The sequence below is a fragment of the Ascaphus truei genome, chromosome 18 (assembly GCF_040206685.1).
Source record: "Ascaphus truei isolate aAscTru1 chromosome 18, aAscTru1.hap1, whole genome shotgun sequence".
Classification (NCBI taxonomy): Eukaryota; Metazoa; Chordata; class Amphibia; order Anura; family Ascaphidae; genus Ascaphus; species Ascaphus truei.
The window spans coordinates 24,386,767-24,407,443 of record NC_134500.1 but is presented as its reverse complement, the minus strand read 5'-3'; the positions used below and the strand labels follow the sequence as shown (position 1 = coordinate 24,407,443).

Here is a 20,677-nt window from a genome sequence, read left to right as displayed (position 1 = left end):
ATTTTGTAATATAAGTGGTATAACTTTTTGTTTAAGCTACAGGACTGAGCCTTTTAAACCAATAGGGAAGATGATGTATGCTGAAAAACATTATTTGTATTTATATATAAAAAGAAACTGTTTTTGCTAACCTTTCAGTACAGTGCCAGGATGAAGCATCTCTGCCCTGAAAGCCTTCTATGCATTTGGCCACCAAGGGGATTATTCATTTATTTGTGATAGTGCTGATTGAGACACTATTACACGGTATCTCCTATTCCACAATCCACCACCCATGGCTGTGTGTAACATCAAAGTGTCACATTTAAAGTGTATGTAGAGTTAATTTTGGAGTTGAAATTGGAGGTGAAGATTAGAGGAAATTCTAGACTCTGCACAACAACAACTCTGCAACTGTGAGAACTTGACTTTCTAAATGCTGTGATTATTTGTACTCTTCCTATGCTCCAATAACTGGGAAGTCTCTCTTCTTACATCTCACCATGCCCTCCCTACTGCTTTTTCTGTTTACTGTTTCCTCATTCCTTTGTGAACGTCTCTGTTCTCGCCAACTCCTGGCCCCAGCTTGATCGATGTCACTCTTCATGCCTTTAACAGAGCTTGACACAGTACTGGCAATGTGAAGGCCCTGAGAATCTGTGCTGGGCGCAGGATCATGGCGAAGAGTTTTGGGTGCAGAGTGAGGGGTAGAAGGCTGTGGATGGGGGGAGTCAGGAGAGAGGGGGGGACATGGAGAATAACACACACACACACTGACTGACACACATACACACACTGACTGACTGACACTGACTGAGTGACACACACACACACTGACTGACACAAACACAAGTATTCAGTTACTATAAACATAGAAGTGCAAATAGCTCAAACATGCGTTCTAAATAAAACTTCTTTGTGTTTTGGCATTAAACTTGTGTTTTTATTTTAAATTAAAAAAATCACCATTACAAATATAATTTCTGTGACAAAAGACAAAGAAGTTTCACTTAAACTGCGCAGATAGGGATTCTGGATATATATATATATATATATATATATATATATATATATATATATATATATATACACACAGACACACACCTCTCTCTCTCCTTTTCTCTCTATCTATATCTATCTATATCTATATATATAGATATACAGTAGATATAGATATAGATAGAGAGAAAAGGATTTACAGTGGCTATATATATATATATATATATACACACTAGCTGAGAGACCCGGCGTTGCCTGGGATTAAAATTTTGCGCTCCCTCCTCTCTCCACTCCCCCTGTCTCTTTCTCTGCTCCCCCAGTCTTTCTCTGCTCTCCCCCCTGCGCAGCTCCGGTCTCCCGCCCCCCCTGCGCAACTCCGTTCTTGCGCCCCCCCCCTGCACAGTTCTGCCCCCCCCTGCGCAGCTCTGGTCCGCCCCATGCGCAGCTATGGTCCGCCCCATGCGCAGTTCTGCCCCGCGCAGCTCTGGTCCCCCCCCCCCTGCGCTGCACACAATGTCACATAGACAGTGAGACACACACAGTGTCACACACACACAGTGTGAAACACACACACACACAGTGTCACACACACAGTGTCACACACACACACCCCACCCCCCGCGCCCATCTCCCTCCCCACGCGGGCAAGCAAGGGAGCGCCGTGGGGAAGGGGACCAGAGGGGAGGGGAGGAGCAGCCAGGCGGGATGGGTCTCGTGACCGGCACATCACCCGCTTGCAGAGGAAGCTGGGGGATGTAGTCCGGCGGCGCAGTGACTGCGCACCACCACCCCACCCCCCCACGCCCATCTCCCTCCCTAGTTAATGGGAGCATTGTGCGTATGCGCAATGAGCTGCGGGTGAGGGGGGGTGATGGAGGGGGAGGGGAGCCGGCGGGGAGGTGAGCTGCGGGTGAAGGGGGTGATGGGGGGAGCCAGCGGGGCGGTGAGCTGGGGGGGTGATGGGTGGGGGGGTGATGGGGGGGGAGCCATCTGTCCGGGCCACTGGGTGCGTGTGTGTGGCAGTTGGGTGAGGCCGAGGGGGAAGGTGAGCTGCGAGTGAGGAGGAGAAGAGAGTGGAAGTTGGGTGACGTCATAGAGCCACGCAGGCCAATGAGAGGCATGCGGGGCAGGGATATGGACCAATCTGATTGGCCAGAGGCTGTGTGACAGACCCACGGACCAATCAAATTCACCACATCTACCAACAACCCCACAAATTTCAAATTTATATATTAAGATATATATATAGTGCAGATTATGTGAGTTCTTCAGTATTAGGTGATAAATTGTTAGTTCAAATAAAAAAGGTATCACCTAATAGTTCAGAATATATGAGTTCTTCAGTATCACAGCTATTTCCGTTTTATATATACATATACAGTGGTCGACAAACCCGGTCGCCCACTCGCAAGGTGCGATCGGATATTGGCTCGTGGCCAGTTACATTTCCCCTGCTCTGCAAAAAAAATCCCCTGCTCGAAAAAAAAATCCCTCTAGCTTATTGGCTAATTGGGCGTGACGTGACTCATCCCCCCACCCAATCACCCAGTCAGTCAGCCTCCCCACCCAATCACCCAGTGAGTCTCCTCCCACCCAATTACCCAGTCACCCCACACCCAATTACCCAGTCACCCCCCACCCAATCACCCAGTTAGTCAACCCCCACCCAGTCACCCCACCCAGTTAGACACCCCCCACACCCAATCCCTGTAAGGATCCGCGCTGCAGGTACACCTGCTTCCAGTGCCTCCTTACCTTGTCTCCGTGCCGCCCAGGTTCCCCAGCGGCGTGCCTCACTCCTCGCGGCCCCCTCCACGGCTGCTCCCGCACTTCTGGGTCGCGCGCGTCACCCTTACGGGCGCGCGCGGACCCAGGCTTCCATTTACTGGTGCCGAGTGCCTGACTCCGCCTCCTCAGGTGCAGCGCGTGCATCACACGCTTCCCTGCCCCTGCTACATCAGGCCCGCCCCCCAGGCCCTTCTCCCCTATCAGGTCCTTCCCCGGGCCGCTCCTCCGCTCCTCCCCTTGCTCTGATAGGCCCCAGCTTCCCAGGCACTTCTCCCCTATCAGGTCCTCCCTCAGGCCACTCCTCTGTTCCTCCCCTTCCTCTGATAGGTCCCAGCCCCCTATTTAGTCTCCCCTCACCATTACCACTTTGCTCTGCATAGCTTCTCTACCTTGGTGCTTCCTGCTGTTACCTGGCCCCTTTTGTCTTTCAGTTCCTGTTCCTGTCCCTGGATATTCTGCTGACCTCCCTAGATCTTGACCTTTGGCTTTGGACTTCTATTACGCTGCTCTCTGGAACCCCTTGGATTTGGCTTTGGACTTACTACCCTGTTGACTTCTATATCCCCTGGACACGGCTTACGGACACTCTACTACGCTGCTCTCTCCACTCCACGACCCAGGCTTACGGACACTCTACTACGCTGCTCTCTCCATCCCACGACCATTGGCTTACGGACTTTACCTTCTTACGCTGGAGTTGTCAAGTACGATACCCTTTCTATTTTTGTTACCTGGACCACCTACGCTACTTCCACACTCCGGCCGTGCCCCCGTTTACTGCTAGGTGTGTGGTATTACTCCTTTCCACCCCAGTCCCGGGGTCTCATCTGGCTTGTGGGCAGGCCGAGAGTTATAATCCCCCAGTTACACCCCCATCAGTCAGTCACCCCCAGTCACTCAGTCAGTCACCCTCCCCCCCAGTCAGTCACCCCCCAGTCAGTCATCTGCTCTCTCCCACTCTCCCACTCTGTCACTCTGTCACTCTCCCACTCTGTCCCTCTCCGAGGCTATTTGGCGAGAAGATTTTTTGGTTTGGCGAGTAGGTTTTTGGGTGATTTGTCAAGCACTGTACATATATGCAATATATAATAATTATAGCATGTTCTTGTATCGAGCTGCTAGTTTTATGTAGCGCTTTGCAGAGACATTTTGCAGGCACAGGTCCCTGCCCATGCTTCAAACTCAGTGCCAGTCAGTGTCTTTACTCACAGAGCCACTTCTCCCATATAGATATTCATACTCTCGCTTCTCTCTTCTCTCTCCTCTCCTCTCTCTCTTCTCTCTCTCTTCTCTCTCTTCTCTCTTTTTCCCAGTGTTTGCTCCTTGGGCAAGTCATTTTATCTCCCTGTGCCCCAGTCACCAAAAACATAGATTGTAAGCTCCACAGGGCAGGGACCTGTACCTGCAAAATGTCTCTGTAAAGCGCCATGTAAAACTAGCAGCGCTATAAATGAACATGCTATTATTATTAATTTTAATAACACACATCGAATTGTACACATTCACATATACACAAAATTAAATATACAAATTGTTTACCGTGTGTAAGGAATCCTCTAATGGGTTTGGCTGGAACTCATCCTTACAGAGCTATAGAGTTTCCAGACAAACCTCCCCTGAACCTGCAATCAAGCATCACCTGCTCTGGGTGTTACTCTGCAGCCTACCTGTGCTATTTAACTGCTGCCCTTCCCCCCAGGAAGTGTCTGAACATAGACTTTGTAATTCTTTCTAAGCAACTGTGCTTACCACAGCACTTCTGTTTGACCAGACTTGGCCTCCTTGTGCCTTAGTCTCTTCCTTCTACCTCCTGCTTCCCAAGGCCTTCCTGCACTGTAGACCTGGTGCTACTCCTTGTTCCTGGAGGACTTCGCCTCCGCCGCGCTAAAGGAGGCCAGTGTATCCTGTGGCTTGTCTGCCCCCCTGGTTTCCTGTGGCCTTCGTTCCATCCCGTTCCCCATTCTTGTACCCACCGTGCTGCAGCACATGCACTGAAGCTTCTTTGTTGAAGTTTTTCTTGTTGTTGAACCTTTTGCCTGTGACCTCGACCTTCGCTCCTGTGCCGGCTACCTTGTCCCCGGCTTGCCTAGGGAGTACTCTACTTTCTCCAACCCTGACCTTAGCTACACACGACTACGGATTACGCAACCCGGACTTGGCTTTGTGGTCTAGGTTCGGTGTTTTCCCATCCCCACCTCAGCCCCGCGGTCCGGCCCTTGATTGTGGTGAGCATAAGCGTTACAGATATATACACATTTGATTTTAAATGAGTTGTTAATATTTAACATTAAATCAACACATGCAATGGAATAAACACTGACATAAGGTTTAATTCAGCTATCTGAGCTATTCTGCATCTCTATTCCTTTTCTGCTGATGCACTGAAAGTTCTGTGGGGAAGATCATGTGACCAGGCAGTAACTAGATACAATTGTGCTCGTGCACAGCTAGAGAGAGGGCAGGGCTTGAATGCCAGAGCCTGTTTCAGAAAAGGAAGAGGTTGTGCCTTTGTAAAGGGAACAAAAATGCTTGTTACATTAGAATACATTAAAAATTGTCTTTCACTGTTGTTTTAAAAGAAAAAGAAAACGCTACAAGTATTTTCTCACAGTACAGAACTGATTTATTTTAAAAAAAAAAACACACACATGCAGGATATTGCTTTAACTGCAGCTTTAACTGGCTACAAAGTTTGTAGCTACAATGTTGGAAGAGAATATTAGTCTCAAGCTGTTTGAACTGCCAGACATTGCTTGCTACAGTATATGCATCTATAACATTGAGAAAGAGGAGAGGAGGTTTGCTGTCAAAGAGGTATATGAACAGGAACGGTTTTATTGGGTCCATAATCACAAACACGGCAGTGGCCTGCCCAACACAGTCTCTGAGTCGGCTACCCAGCCGTAGGATGGTCCCTGGACAAACACTACGGGTCAAGGCCCCCTGTAGCTGTCCTTGCTCTTCGCTACCCCTCTAGCAGAGGCAGGGGAAAGGTCCACACTCATTCTCCCCCAAGGGGAAGAGGAACAGAAAAAGCCCAATGTTCAGGCAACCTGCTGTTTGGAATTCCTCAAAGATTCAGGGGAGCGCCAATGTTCACGTGATTATATGAAAAATAAAAATAAAGGCAACATAGTGTGATACAGTCTCAATTCTTTCTTTCTAGTGAAAAAGGTAATCCACTCACAATTTTCCTTTAAAAAATCAGGCATTACAGAGACACTCCTCTTTCTGTTTAGAGCAATGAACATGGATATCCACAGGTGTAGACCCCTTTCACTTTTTCTCCACCACCGCACGAATACCCAGAAATAATAAGAAATACCAAAATTGCGCAATAACGTCTTAAAATGTATTGGAGATCATCACAGATAAAACATATGGCTATGCACTCACATAAGGAATAATAGGTACAGTCATTGTACGAAATCCTGATAGATAAACCAATTCACCGGTACACAGTGTGTTTCTTCCCTCTGCTTCTCTGCTCCCATCAACGTCACATCCGGTTGACGCAGGGCTGTGGGTGGAAGTGCTGTAAGGGGGATCTCCGGCTGCCAGGACTTCGCAACTGTGACTTGCACAGACTGGATGCTGAACACAGGATTCTACGCGTTTCGTCGGTACGACTTCTTCAGGAATCTCATTTTTTTTCACAACCTGCTGTGTGACCTGCCTCTCTCAAGTGGGGAGACGCACTACTGAATTTGGGCGGCAATCCCTTTTAAGTACAGCCAGGAGGAGGGCACCAGGTCTGACCCATGATTGGGTATACTCTGGCCTAGTTCCACCTCCTCCCCCTGTCACTCAAGGGTACTGCAGGGAGTGGGGAAAACCCATGATTACTACAGGCAGGCCTGCTCTTACCAGGGCTTACTGCCTGTGAGGGCAGACTGGTAGCCAGAAACCAGTCTGGACTAAATATATATTGAGAACTGTATTGGACTGCTCCTTTTGGTGATTAACATTATTCATAATGTTCACAAACCGACAATAATGTCTCTAACCTCCTGGTGGAGGGTGAGACACCACAAAGTCCCAGAATTGGATGCACACAACACACACCTACAGTATATAGCAGTAGCCAAGTCTGTACTAGTATTAAAAAAAATCATCATGATTCAGTGTATACTAATGTATAAGGGTAATGATGGCAGGAGCAAAGTGGACAGAATACCCTGTTGTAAGGAATTACCCCAGAACAAAACAGAGGAGTGATTATTTTATGGAGTATAAGAACTATTTTATATATATATATATACACTGAACACACTACAATGAATGGGGTATTATAATATATACAATAAACCTGCTAGTAAGCAGCAATCTAAAAGTGAATTCGAAATTGGGTAGCAGATAACAATAAATAGCAAGGGTCACCTAAATTTAGGGTGAGCAATTATTTTTATACGTCGTGGGAAATCACCAGTCTCAAAAATTATATGAAATTGAATCTGGTCCTGGACGTAGGGGGAATCTGGCACCGTCACACCAAATAACCAACGAAGACTTGATTAAACCTGGGAACCCACTCTCTCAAACTGTTAAAAAAAAGTATGCAACTCTTAGTGAACTATGAAAAGGAAATACGTGTAGGCATAAAGGAGGGTAGCACAGGACTCTCACAGGGCAAGGAGCTCTCAGTGATACATGAAGAAAAGCAAACAAAACATACAATAATGCAGACAATAATACACAACTGGTGTTCCCAGCACTCACAATGAACACATGGAAATGTGGTATTCGTAAATAATAATCAAATATATATTCACAGCAAAATAACACAATGTAACAAAGGGCGAACAGAGAATAGAGGCTAAAAAATGGTACAACAAAAGAGGCACAGCCTGGGGAGGGGGGAGGGAGCAGAAGGAGTGGGGGAGGGGGGATAGTGATATCACTCGTTTGGGGAGGAGAGGAGGGGGGGGTGTATTTTTAGCCTGTAAATAAAAGTAGTGCAAATAAATGTAAAAAGTAGTGTAAAAAAAAAAAGTATTGATACTCCTGGTTTCTAAATAATAAAGTAGTGGTTCCATCTCATTTTGACCACTAGTTAGAAGTAACATTCATGTACTTAATGAGTCTGGTGTGAATGGGGACCCTAGTTTACAGGCCTCTAATTCCTCCCCCAATCAAGAGACTAGAATTAAGGCAGGAGGAGGAAGTTGCAGTTCACCACCAGCCGCCGTGAAGGATTTTTTCCAAGACCTGAAAAGAGAAGCAAGAGCAAATTTTAATTAAACATGCCACTGTCATTAGATCCTATTTGGGACAGGTGTTATAACCCACTAAATATGTCACTTTTATTGGGTCGGTTCGATCCAATACTCTACATAACTGTTCTTTTTAACGCCTCTGTAACAGGGTGGATATCTCCTGTCAGATAGCGAGACCGGGAAAACCTGTTTACATAGCCAGCACTGAGGAGGTTAATTCTAAAGAAGGGTGCCTTAAACTGATCTCCTCAGCTGCCTCATTAGCAGACTTTAAAAACCCTGCAGTAGTGACTGCACAGCTCTCTCTGATCCAGGAAGCTGAGTGAACTTGGGTCACACAAGATGGACCACGCTGCACTAGCTCACCAGACCCCTGGGCTGCTGTGGAGGGTACTCTGCCCTTTCTAACCCCTATACCGGAAGGAGGAAACTGGAGTCCTGAAGGTAAACCTTACCCCACAATGAACTTTTTGTTATGGTTGGTAAGGGGCTTAGCCCTCCGACCCACAGATAGGGACTAAAGTCTGGTATTAGTCAGCGTTCCACACAGAGCTAGGCCTGTGTTTATTTTTGTTAAGCCTTAGGCCTCGGGCATGGTCAGCGCTTACGCGCTGACCCATGCTGAGGCACGCTGGTACTTACCAGTGAGCCCCTACAGCCGCAATGAGAGCGGCTTTAGTAGGGGCTTGCCTACGCTTCCGCAAGCGCGCGGAAGCGTAGGTCTTAGGTAAATGTAAAATTTCAGCGCTTGCCGGAGCGCAGGGCCGGTCACGTGAGCGGTTCGCCCAATGAGGGCGAACCAGCTCCGTGACGTCACTGGCCCGCCCGCCGACACGCCCCCGACACGCCCCCGGATGGCGCGCTGTCAGGCCAGGGAACGCACCCGCTTTCCCTGAGCCTAGCGCGCCTCCGAATGCCTGCAGCAACCCTGGCCGAGGCCTTATATGCCGAACAGAAGCAATATTTTGTGTTATTAAAGCTTTGGGTGAAATAAAAGCCTACATTTTTTTTTTCCAAATCCAGTCTCCTGTTTTCACCTCTGCGCCCATCTCCTACAGCTTCCCTAAAGCCTTCTGTTGCTACATAAACCTGTTCATACTCACATTTCTTAGGATGTCCTTGGCCTCTCTGCTGAGCAACCGTGGATACCTTGGTGTATCTTTCAGTACGGATCTGACCACGGACATCGATGTATGCCCACTGTAAAATTAGGACTTTCCAATGGCCATCCAGTAAAGGATGACTCCAAAGGACCACCAATCAACAGAAGTGTTATACTCCTTCTCTAAGTGGATCGGCCAAGAGAGAAGAACATGTATTAAAATACAGCTAAAATGTAGTGTCACAGCTCCTCAGTGAGTGAGACTCAAACCGAATGTGTGATTACTTGTTAATGAGAAACTATCGTCTAATGAGCGAGACTGACCTCCTGCAATGAGTAAGGCTAAGGCCCCGCTCCCAGAGTCAGCGCACCCGCACTGCAGACAGGCGGTGCGCTGACATACACAGACCGCGATATGCGGTCTGTAGGGAGCGGGAGGTGGGCGGGAGTGGGAGGATTGACAGGGAGGGGGGGCGTGGCTTGAGAGGAGGGACCTGCTACTCACCCCCCCTCCCTCCACGGGCTCGGGCTGGAGCTGCTGATTGAAGGTAAGCAACACACACACACACGAAGGCACACACACACACGCAGGCACTCACACACACACACACACACACACACACACACGCAGGCACTCATACACAACACACACAGACAGACAGAGGCAGGCACTCACGCACTCAGACACACACATACACACACACACACACACACACACTCACACACACACAGACAGGCACGCACGCACTCAGACACACACACAGACAGGCACTCACGCTGCTGTCACTCCACACTCCTCCCCGCTCCCCGAAGCCTCTCCTCCTCCCGAAGCCTCCGCTCCCCATTGGCTTACAGCCACACCACGTGACGCGGCAACGCTAGGGAACACCATTTTCTTGTGTCCCATAGCGGCTGACGCGCCACAGCGTGTAGTAAGCTGTGCCGCCAGGGGGGACCGGGACCGGCTCGGGAGGATTCCCCTGCTGGTGGGGAACTCGCGTGTGGCCGCCCGCGCCAACGAGCGCAGCGGGACCGAGGCCTAAGACTGCCTTCTAGTGAGTGAGATTGCCCTTCTATGTATGAGAATGACCCTCAATAAATTAGACTGCCTTCCAATGTTTCGGATTGAATATACGGTCCTGGTGATAAATAGACTGAGAATAGAAACTTTGCTGTTATGTTTTTCCAAATGTATTGTTCAGGTGTATATATGTATTTGTACATCCGTTATGCTAATTCCACAAATTATCCATTGAGCCTGCTATTACAGTGAGAACATGATCATGTCCATGAATCGGAAAAAGAGAGATTTCTGGTACTTGGTTCCAAATAAATAGCTGTGCACTTTTGGTTACGAGCATAGTATTTTCCCTAGCACTATAGGATTCTGAGCACTAGCATTTGGGTCTTCCCTCACACCACCATTGTACAGATGCAGCGGACGTTATTCAAACACTTCACGCGGTGTATACCTCGGAATACCCATGTCATGGCGCGGGATTTCTTCCAACCGTACCGCCCCTTCCCGCCTTAAGACACGAGTGCAGAAAATGGCATTTTAGAGTTCTGGTTTTTAAACACCTGAAATTGACACAGTAGCACAGTACTGTACACAATACAATTCATTCATTTCATTTCATTGCACACAAAGAAACAGAATCCATGAAATTCAAACAAAGCAACCGCGATAAACACGTGTGCCTGGGGCGATTGGCGGCATTAATACCGCGTGGAATACAGCAGCGCACATGAAACCGGCGCCGTGATTTGTTCGACTAACGGCTGCTGCATCTGTATTATGATCGAGATTAATGGACTGCGGGGATGATATCTGTGGATGGTTATAGTCCTATGTTCATTGACATTGATGCCTTTGAATATACTAAACATTTTATGTGCATATGTATATACTACTCTCCTGTCTTTCTCCATTCTTTATATGATCTCGATATGTGTTAATAGGTACTATTATATTGAGATGATACATGTCTCCTGCAGTTTAGAGCAATGCATTTTACTATGCGAACACTAGGTGGCGCCGTAATACTATGTTTATGTTCTGGATACTCAGGTTCCTATACCTCTGCACAGATGTGTCTGCAATGATTTTTGCACTGAAGGTGATCTATGTTGGCAGCAAACAGCCCCGTAGATTCAGGGGATATGTCTACAGCTCGTGTGTGAAAATAAGCTCTGAGAAAGCTTTAATTTAAGATTTTATCATGAATATAACCACTGTCTTACTTAGTAAATATATAAATACATGTTCATTAGTCTGAACTGGAAGTGCGCTAAAACAGGCCTTCCATCTCCCTATTTAAACCGCACTGCTTTAGGAGCTTGAGAAAGATCTTGTTTTTTTTGGCTCGAAACGTAGCTCAGTCTTTATTGTTTCTATCTCATAATGTGTTAAATACATTTATCTTTAGATTTTTATAATCCTGGAGTGCCGTGGACATTTTCTATTTTTTGTGTGTATCTCTCTCTCTGTCCCTCAAAAAAGAAGCGCATGCTCCCTAGCACAGTCAATTTAATTCTTAATAAAAAGTGATTGGAAAAAGTCAAGATTCAAGATTAAAAATGCTATACAAAATATAATAGTTCTGAAAATTCTGGTATTTACATTGCCACTCTGAGTCCTGCCAATGGGATCCAGCTGTCAGGCAAGATTACTTTTGCTGTAACCAAAATATACCCAGTAGCTTTCCTAAATTAATTTTGGAACACCGTAGACAATTACCAAGATGTAACAAAAGCAAACCCTGCGAGTGCAGGTGTGAACCTCTGTAGAGTCGTCAGAGAAGAACAGCACCGCCGATGGTGGGACAGATGGGACAAGTGTCCCAGGCCTGTTGTCTGCTGGGGGCCTGGCGGCCGAACAAAGCAGTTGCCCCCCCGGCCCCAGCTCTCCCCCAGCTGCAGGCCTATTATTCACTCTGTACCACGCCCAGCTTCGGAGACACTGACACACGGTGGGCCTTTCTGACGTCGGTGCACCTGAAGTAAGCTTGGCCCAGCTTCCGGCACTCTCCGTCATGAGAGGGTCGAGAGCGCACTGACGTCAGAAGTTCGGCATGGGACATTCATAGAGTATGTGTTATGCATAGGAATCCTTCCCCTGAAGATATCATTCCAAGTACAAGGGACAGAGGGACATAAACTGTATGTGTTTGTGGAGCATGGGCTTTCTCTTCAGAGGCTTGTCCAGTAAATAAATAGAAACTGTGCTAGCATGTACAACAAAGCAGGCTGTCCTATACTTACCAGCTGTGCCTTCTTTACAAAGGGTTTGCCTAGGCATCTTAACCCCCTTGCTGGTAAGAGCCTGGGCACTAGTAAGCATCAAAAGGGATAGATATGCATCACTGTCGTCCAAGTGGTAAATAGCTGGCGGTTGGGGTTAAAAGGGAGCAGCAAGAGGGTGAAGAGGATCCAGTTTTTGTACACATTTGCATGGAACAAGAGTCTACCCGTTATCCAATAAATGATCCCCTATCTGATTGGCTCAAGTACCATGTGACCCTTTGGATGATGTCACATCTCCCCCAAGCCTCTGTCACATGGTCTACTACAGCCAATCAGATTTAGTTCCCACTATCTGATTGGCTCTAGTACCATGTGACAGTGGCCATCTTGCTTTTGATGACGTCATCTTAAAGGGAAATGAAGCACAGCCATTCTGATTGGCTGGCTTCATTTCCTTTACATAACATCATTAAAAAAAATACATGGTTTTCATTGGCCAATGAGGGCTGTGGGAACCATTTGATGGAAAACGTGACGTCATAGGCTTATAAAAGCCTATGTCGTCCCATTTTTGAGCCAGACGCCGAGGAGGGAGGACCTCCTCCTCCAAGAAGAGGACCAGGGCGTGGCGGAAGGTAAAGAAGATCAAGAAGATACAGATGAAGACCCCAGAAGAGACATAAAACCCCAGAGAGAGACGGTATGGATTACAAATAGAAAAAGAAGAAGAAAAAGACTTGTTTTTTTGTGGGGGAAGGGGGGAGGGGTTACCTGTTCCTGTTGCGTAGATTGGTTTTTGAGTATGCGGTGTCCCGGGATTTGGCGAGGGAGGTCATCTAAAGGTAAGGAAACAAAAGAAATGTATTTTATTTTACTTTTACAGGTTTTAATTTTTTTTTTAATGTCCATTTATTGCCCCTGTATTTATGTATGTATGTCCGTATGGATATACATACATACAGGGACACTCAATGGATGTATTGTATTTTAATTTTTAATGTAATTAAATTGTTTTTTATGTCAATTTCTTGTCCCTGTTTGTATGTATGTACATACATACAGGGATAATCTATGCTTGTTTTGTATGTTTATTTTGAATGTAATTTAATTGTTTTTTATGCTCGTTTATTGTCCCTGTATACATACATACATACATACATACATACATACATACATACATACATATGTAGCCATGCTGTAAAATGGCTAACAGTCATCTCTCCTGCTGACAGTAAGGCCTGGTAAGTTAAGGGCATGCCAGCAGTAATTATGGAGGTTTGCCCTCACACCCTGGTGAGGTGCCCTATGTATGTATGGGAGTGGTCACATGCTCTGAATCCATGATTAGTGATGTCAGAGTTGTGCCAGCCCCCAGAGGATACATAAGGCACAGCACTGCTCAAAAGTTAGGTTAGTGTGGTTAGTGTGGTTAGTGTGGTTGGAGGTTGCTGAGTTATGAGACAAGGAACAAGTCTGAGTGCAGACTTGGGAAGAGACAGCTTATGAGACTGTGACCAGGGACCTGGCACAGGGAAGATATCCCTGCGGGGATAGGGAACCACCAATTAAGAGAGAGAGATACCTTTTGAAGGGAAGTCCGAGGAAACTATGTGTGGCTAAGAGACTACTGCGAGGGGCAGCTAGCCCACATCAAGCAATAAAGATGACCTTGTTCAAGTATACCCTCGTGTGTAAGTGTGGAGTGATTACGCAGGGGGCTGCACCACAGAGGAGTTCCTCACCAGGACCATCCACAAGCGGACGCTGGGATCCTGATGAGGTGGAGGCGCTGCACTGGATATAGGTAGGACTCAAGTACACTACCTCAGCTGCCTGTCTTGGCGGGCAATCCCCATACACCATCATGCGGGAGACTCAGGAGTCTTGTTCCAACAGGTGCACCACCAGACACTACCATGTAATGGGGACTGGTTAGACCACAGGGGCCAATGTGAGATTGGGTGGGTCAGGCTAGGCCAGAAAATCCGTTACACATACATACAGGGATAATCAAAGCTTGTTTTGATGTATTTAAAATGTATTTGGCTGCTTTGTGTACAAATGTGTGTGTAATGTAATTTTAATCTAGTTAGATGTATTTTTTTGTGGTGTTTGCAATAGTTTATTTCACGGGGGAGTTTGCTTTTAATAGTGGCTTATTTTTGGTAGTTAGATTTTGGCTGATGGTGTTACATTGAACATGCATTTATTTCTGAATGGTTTGGTTTTAGGATTGGAATAGTGAATTGTGTAATTGATTTGGATTGGATTGTAATTGATTTTGGACTGGATTCATTGATTGATGGGAATTTTTTTTCTGATTACTTCTGATTTGTTTTTATTTTATGATTGTTTGGCGGTCCTTGCGGGTCTGTGGGGCCCAACAATCATAATAGTAATTTTGCCCATTACTGAAATGGTGAAAGAAAAATGTGATCTAGCGCTAAAGTGTAAAACACAGTGTGAATAATACAATAATAACTTCTAATAAAGGTTGGCTGCCTGGTGTTACTGCCAGTACTAACAGAAAAACACAAGAACAAAGGAAAAACCTGGCGCCAAATAGTCAGTGGAATGTCCTGTACTCCTCATGGGATCCGCACACTTGCTCGACAAACCATGTAATGAGAAAAACACAAACAAACAAAGATCATAGCGCAACACTGTAGGGTGAGCAGTATTGACACTAATATACACAAACAATTCAGAGTCCTAGCGACAATTAAAATATTATTTAATAAAAGGAACTATGCCAAGAAAGGCATTGGCAAATACAAGGAACCGCAGGTCATCTGGGATAGAAAAATTGGAGCCCTACTTACAGACAGCAAGGCATAAAACCGCATTGGTAGGAACAAGTCCTAAGCACATATGATCTCCCTGCCGGGTGATGCCTCTGCTCCGCTGTGACTTCAGCTCCAAACCACCCTTAGGATGTTAGCCGGAACAGCTCCGGCCGTGGAGGCTGGTGTGCGGGGTCCACAGCTTTGCACCGCGTGTAGACACACGCCTCACTTCCTCCTCCGGCACAAACGGGAAATCTCTGCGCGCCCGCGCGCGATAGTACCCGTGGCCTTAAAGGGACAGCTGGTGAGCTGGATGGCAAGGTTGCCAGTGAAAAACAGGGCTCCAATGCCAAATGTCCATAAACGTCCAATGCCAGACAAACAGTGGTTGTGCCACTCGCCCTACGCATTTCGTAGATGTCACTCTACTTCCTAGGCATTTGCCCCTGATGAAGTAGAGTGACATCTACGAAACGCGTAGGGCGAGTGGCACAGCCACTGTTTGTCTGGCATTGGACGTTTATGGACATTTGGCATTGGAGCCCTGTTTTTCACTGGCAACCTTGCCATCCAGCTCACCAGCTGTCCCTTTAAGGCCACGGGTACTATCGCGCGCGGGCGCGCAGAGATTTCCCGTTTGTGCCGGAGGAGGAAGTGAGGCGAGCGGCCACACGTGGTGCAGAGCTGTGGACCCCGCACACCAGCCTCCACGGCCGGAGCTGTTCCGGCTAACATCATAAGGGCGGTTTGGAGCTGAAGTCACAGCGGAGCAGAGGCATCACCCGGCAGGGAGACCATATGTGCTTAGGACTTGTTCCTACCAATGCGGTTTTATGCCTTGCTGTCCTGTAAGTAGGGCTCCAATTTTTCTATCCCAGATGACCTGCGGTTCCTTGTATTTGCCAATGCCTTTCTTGGCATAGTTCCTTTTATTAAATAATATTTTAATTGTCGCTAGGACTCTGAATTGTTTGTGTATATTAGTGTCAATACTGCTCACCCTACAGTGTTGCGCTATGATCTTTGTTTGTTTGTGTTTTTCTCTTTACATGGTTTGTCGAGCAAGTGTGCGGATCCCATGAGGAGTACAGGACATTCCACTGACTATTTGGCGCCAGGTTTTTCCTTTGTTTTTTCCCATTACTGTAGTATATGTGTTAGGATGCGGTGAGGGGGGGAATTTAATTAAAAGTATTGATGTATTTTTTATTATTTTTGGGGGCACAGAATTGGTACTGCAGGCAAGCGGGGACCCGGGCATCTGCGCGACCACCCGAGGGCCACCGCCGACCTATAGTATCATTCCTGTGCATCCCCCAAAAATTAAGCTAGGTTATGTATGTTAGGGGGTATACGGGTTGTTGGGAGCACAGGGGGTGTGTGTGTGTTGTGTATTGCAATGTTTATTGGTGGCAATTGTCCCCAATATACATGCTATTATGCCTTAACCCCTTCATTGCCTTAGCGGATAACCGCTATGGTAACGAAGCTGCTTTAATGTATTTTTAATAATAGTGCGCGGGAGCAGGGGGTCTCCTGAGCTGAACCGCATTGATTTCTGGCTCAGAGACCCCCTGCTTCCCGAGTTACAGGCCCCGGTTTGGGGCATTTCTGCCAGAGTCGCCGCCATTTTTATTGCGTCCACGTCGCGTGACGAGTGACATACTGTATAAACAATGGGATAACGGCACCCGATGCCCCATACCGGGGCCTGTAACTCAGGAAGCAGAGGGTCCCTGAGCCGGAAATCAATGCGGTTCAGCTCAGGAGACCCCCTCCTCCTGCACACTTATTAAAAATACATTAAAGCAGCTTCATTACCATAGCGGCTATCCCCTCAGGCAATGACGGGGTTAAGGCATAATAGCATGTTTATTGGGGACAATTGCCACCAATAAACATTGCAATACACAACACTCACACACGCACACTATTAATAAAAATGACATTAATGCAGCTTCATTACCATAGCGGCTATCCGCTATGGTAATGAATTATTGTTTATTGATATGTGTGTTTGGATACTAGTGTAGATGTGCAGGGGGTCTCCTGAGCTGAACCGCATTGGTTTCAGGTCTGGGGACCCCCTGCTTTCTGAGATACAGGCCCCATTATGGGGTGCCGGTATCCCCCTGCAGAATTTAAATCCCCCGGTCACGTGACCCGGGAGCTTTAAATGTACAGGGGATACCGGCACCCCATAATGGGGCCTGTATCTCAGGAAGCCGGGGGTACCCGGACCTGAAACCAATGCGGTTCAGCCCCGGAAACATCCTGCACATCTACATTAATATTAAAATTAATATTTTTACTGTACGATCTCCTGTAACAGCCGTGCATGGAGATGCAGCATCTCCATGCAAATCTTACAGGCGGCTTTTTTTTCTATCAGCTATCGTGCTTGAACTTTAAGCACGATAGCAGGGGGGGGGGGGGGGAAGCACGCACGATCGGGCAAATTGGATATCGGCCGATCCAGAATGCGCTGAACTTCTTAGTGAATCGCGCCTCCGGCTTCAATTTATATCGAACGTGCAACATTTTTTCACGCCAGCGCAAAAGATCACTGCCCCCTATATACTGTAATTATGGAGCGATTTGTATCCCATTAGGAGAAAGGCGGTATATGATATAAAGTTATTATAATTATTAAAAAGCAAAAAAGTCTATAGCACCTGGTATTCTCCCAACGAGGCGAGGAGCGGGGCTTCCAAGACGTCCATGGGAGCTGCTAGCGCTACAGCACCCAGACGTGAGTCCTGCCGGCTGTGGACTTTACCGGTGGTGCCGTGTGACTTTACCCCCCAGGAAAACAACTTGCCTTATGCCTAAGGTTTTCATGTGAGTTTTGATTTGGCTTACATTGATCTTGTCTATAATATATGGTTACCATCTACACATATCCTGCTCTTCCCTTTTTTTTTGCATGATATCATATGGTGTGTCTCTCATATCATCATATATGAGCACCACATCAGGAGAACAACCATCAGAGTCCCTAAGAGACCTACTATTTGACTTTATGCTACAAGATCATCTGCCTCACGGGAATAAGAACCATTCATCGCCATTAGACGTTTGAGGATTGCTTCAACACTTTGTGAGATCTAACCATTCATTAATCTCACCTGCACTTATTTGCACATTGTCCTTGTTGTCAGCGACCCTCCACCCCCCATTTTTCCTATACACTACTTTTAGAGACCCTATAGGAGGGTCTCATGAGGTATAGCGAAGACAACAGGCTGCTTATCACTAAGTATTTATTTTTGTTTATGAACACTGACACTAATTTTGTTGATTAAGCTCAGCCACATTTTATTGGTGTGTATATTTATTTTTCACACTGTTTAAACACTTAATTTGTTTTGCTTCACTTCTCCCAAACCGGCACTAATCATACTGTATCTCACTCTGCTTAGTGTCCAAACACAGACGGGATTGGGAGCTTTCAGGATAGAAAAGCTGTAGGCAAGGGCTTCTCTCTCAGGGAATCCTCTTATTCTAAAAACCCTGAGCATGTATCCTTTGTCCTGTGTGGCTTCAGATACAGAGACAAGGAAAGGTTTACTCATACGTACTGTATACTGATTTCTTTATGGGAGTACTGTATTCTACGTAACTTTTGTACTAAGTTTCCTCTTTAAAAAATATATATATATTATTTACCTATTCGTACAAGATTTTTAAATTAAACATGAAGGGCAAAGAAATACATGGTTAATGATTGTATTTTGTTTTGTTAAATACTAAACAGAGAGACATTTTCTCACAGTATAAGAAAAAAAGCAGTTATTTACTCAATAGTCTTTCATATTATATTTTGAATTTATAAAAACATTAAAAATTGTTCCCATATGTCATCATGTTAAAGCTCTTTGCCATAAAGAGCTTTGTGTCTCAGATATTCCTCCAGACACTGAATTGCATTGTTGTCTACTTTAGGGTCAAACTTGTTAGCAAACAGGTGATGCTGCTGTAGAAGCCAAGGCAGATCCCCAATTCCAAACACACAAACACCTCGTTGGTAGGTCCCTCTACAGTGGCTATATGGTGCCCCCATATTGATATTTCCAGCATCGTATTGCCATTTTACCAATCTTGCTACTGCATTCAAATCAGACATGTCATATTTCGCATGCAATGGGACAGATCCTGGTATGCCCTGCATTCGATTTAATGTTGCCCAAAGATGTTCATCAGGACTATACGTATCCTTCTCCCATTCAATCAGCTCTTTAACGTGAGGGTTTTGAAACAGGGATTTCACAAAGTCTCTTGATATTACAATATAGGCATTTCCTGAGAACATTGTAACATTGGCAGGAGGCGGATTTTTCTTTGTTTTAGTTTGAATGACAGATGTGTCTACTTCAAAATGATATTGCCAGCGTCGTTTTTTATATGCTGGTGTTTTTTCAGTTTCCATGCTGTTTTTTCCATTTAAGGACCTAAGGGTTCTTACAATCTCAGCATTTGTCTTTAATGGGAAGTCGGATCCACAGGTATTTAGAAGGTATCTCCATTGCACTTTACTTTTCAGTAGATCTTCCATGCAGTTCAGATCCGCCTGGACCCTTGACCAAGATGCATAGACCACTTTCTCCAGCTTGGATGCCACAAACACATTATCATAGCAGGAGGTGATGGCCCTCACTGCTTTCTTAAAGATCTCAGGCGATTTTTCATCCACGTGGACACAATACAGATTCTGAGGAGTGTAAATGACTCTCAAAAGCCGTTCAAACATTTCAATTTTTTCATGGATCACCATGGAATAGGCAATGGGGAAGTCTTCCTCTTCTTTACTCTGTGAAAATGTCAGAAACTTACGCATTTTTTTGTACTTCTTGCAGTCAACAGTCATGTTGAAATAATCTTCTTCGGTGATGGAAGCTCGTTTATTTGTAATAAGTAATCTATCAAGAAGCGCCTCTTCTAGAGCTTCCACATCCCCTCTCATAATTTTGGAGCAGTTAATCTGATTTAGTGGAAGTATTTCCAAAGATGCATACAGACTCTGTCTACAGTTTTTGTTCAATGTGTAGACCTTCTGATATTGATCTTCTAGGTCACAATCCATAAATGCATATTTCTTCACCGCAATTGTAACCAGCATGAAAATCCCCAAAGTCCAAAGACATATCCAAAGCTTCCTGTGTTTTTTGAAGTACATACTGGTGACCATTCTTGTATTCATTGTTCACTGATATTTGAATGTAACAAACGTTTCCTTTACTCCATACAGCACATAAATTCTCTTCAGGTGACCTCCTCCCTTGGCACCTGCTCATTGAACAAACAGTACTGTAGTTGTCCCAATAAATTGGTTGATTTTATAGTTCTCGCTTTAGATTCCTTATTGCCTCTGTTTTATGAAGTTACAGTATGATAATATAACTACAAATCATGTCAATTTTTTGTGAATGCTTTTTTAATTGAAGCAGTGCCAAATTATTCTCCTTCGTTTAAGTGTGGGGACTGAACTGATGTGGGAGGAGGAGACCTACCTTCTTCTTGTGAAATTTATCTTAAAGGTGCATTGCAAGTTGAAAGCACAC

The 20,677-nt window shown here is 45.8% G+C and overlaps 1 protein-coding gene across 1 annotated transcript; it reads right to left on the bottom strand.

The window, feature by feature from the left end:
- Window positions 1-18,858: 18,858 nt before the first annotated feature.
- LOC142469269 (beta-1,3-galactosyl-O-glycosyl-glycoprotein beta-1,6-N-acetylglucosaminyltransferase 3-like) lies at window positions 18,859-20,424 on the bottom strand. The gene has a single exon (XM_075576207.1). The coding sequence runs from the start codon at window positions 20,314-20,316 to the stop codon at window positions 18,985-18,987; it is 1,332 nt and encodes a 443-aa protein (XP_075432322.1). The 5' UTR covers window positions 20,317-20,424; the 3' UTR covers window positions 18,859-18,984.
- Between the last annotated feature and the right edge of the window lie 253 nt (window positions 20,425-20,677).

Coding starts and splice junctions, on each gene's coding strand:
- LOC142469269 (XM_075576207.1), bottom strand. CDS start 20,316: ATGAATACAAGAATGGTCACCAGTATGTACTTCAAAAAACACAGGAAG.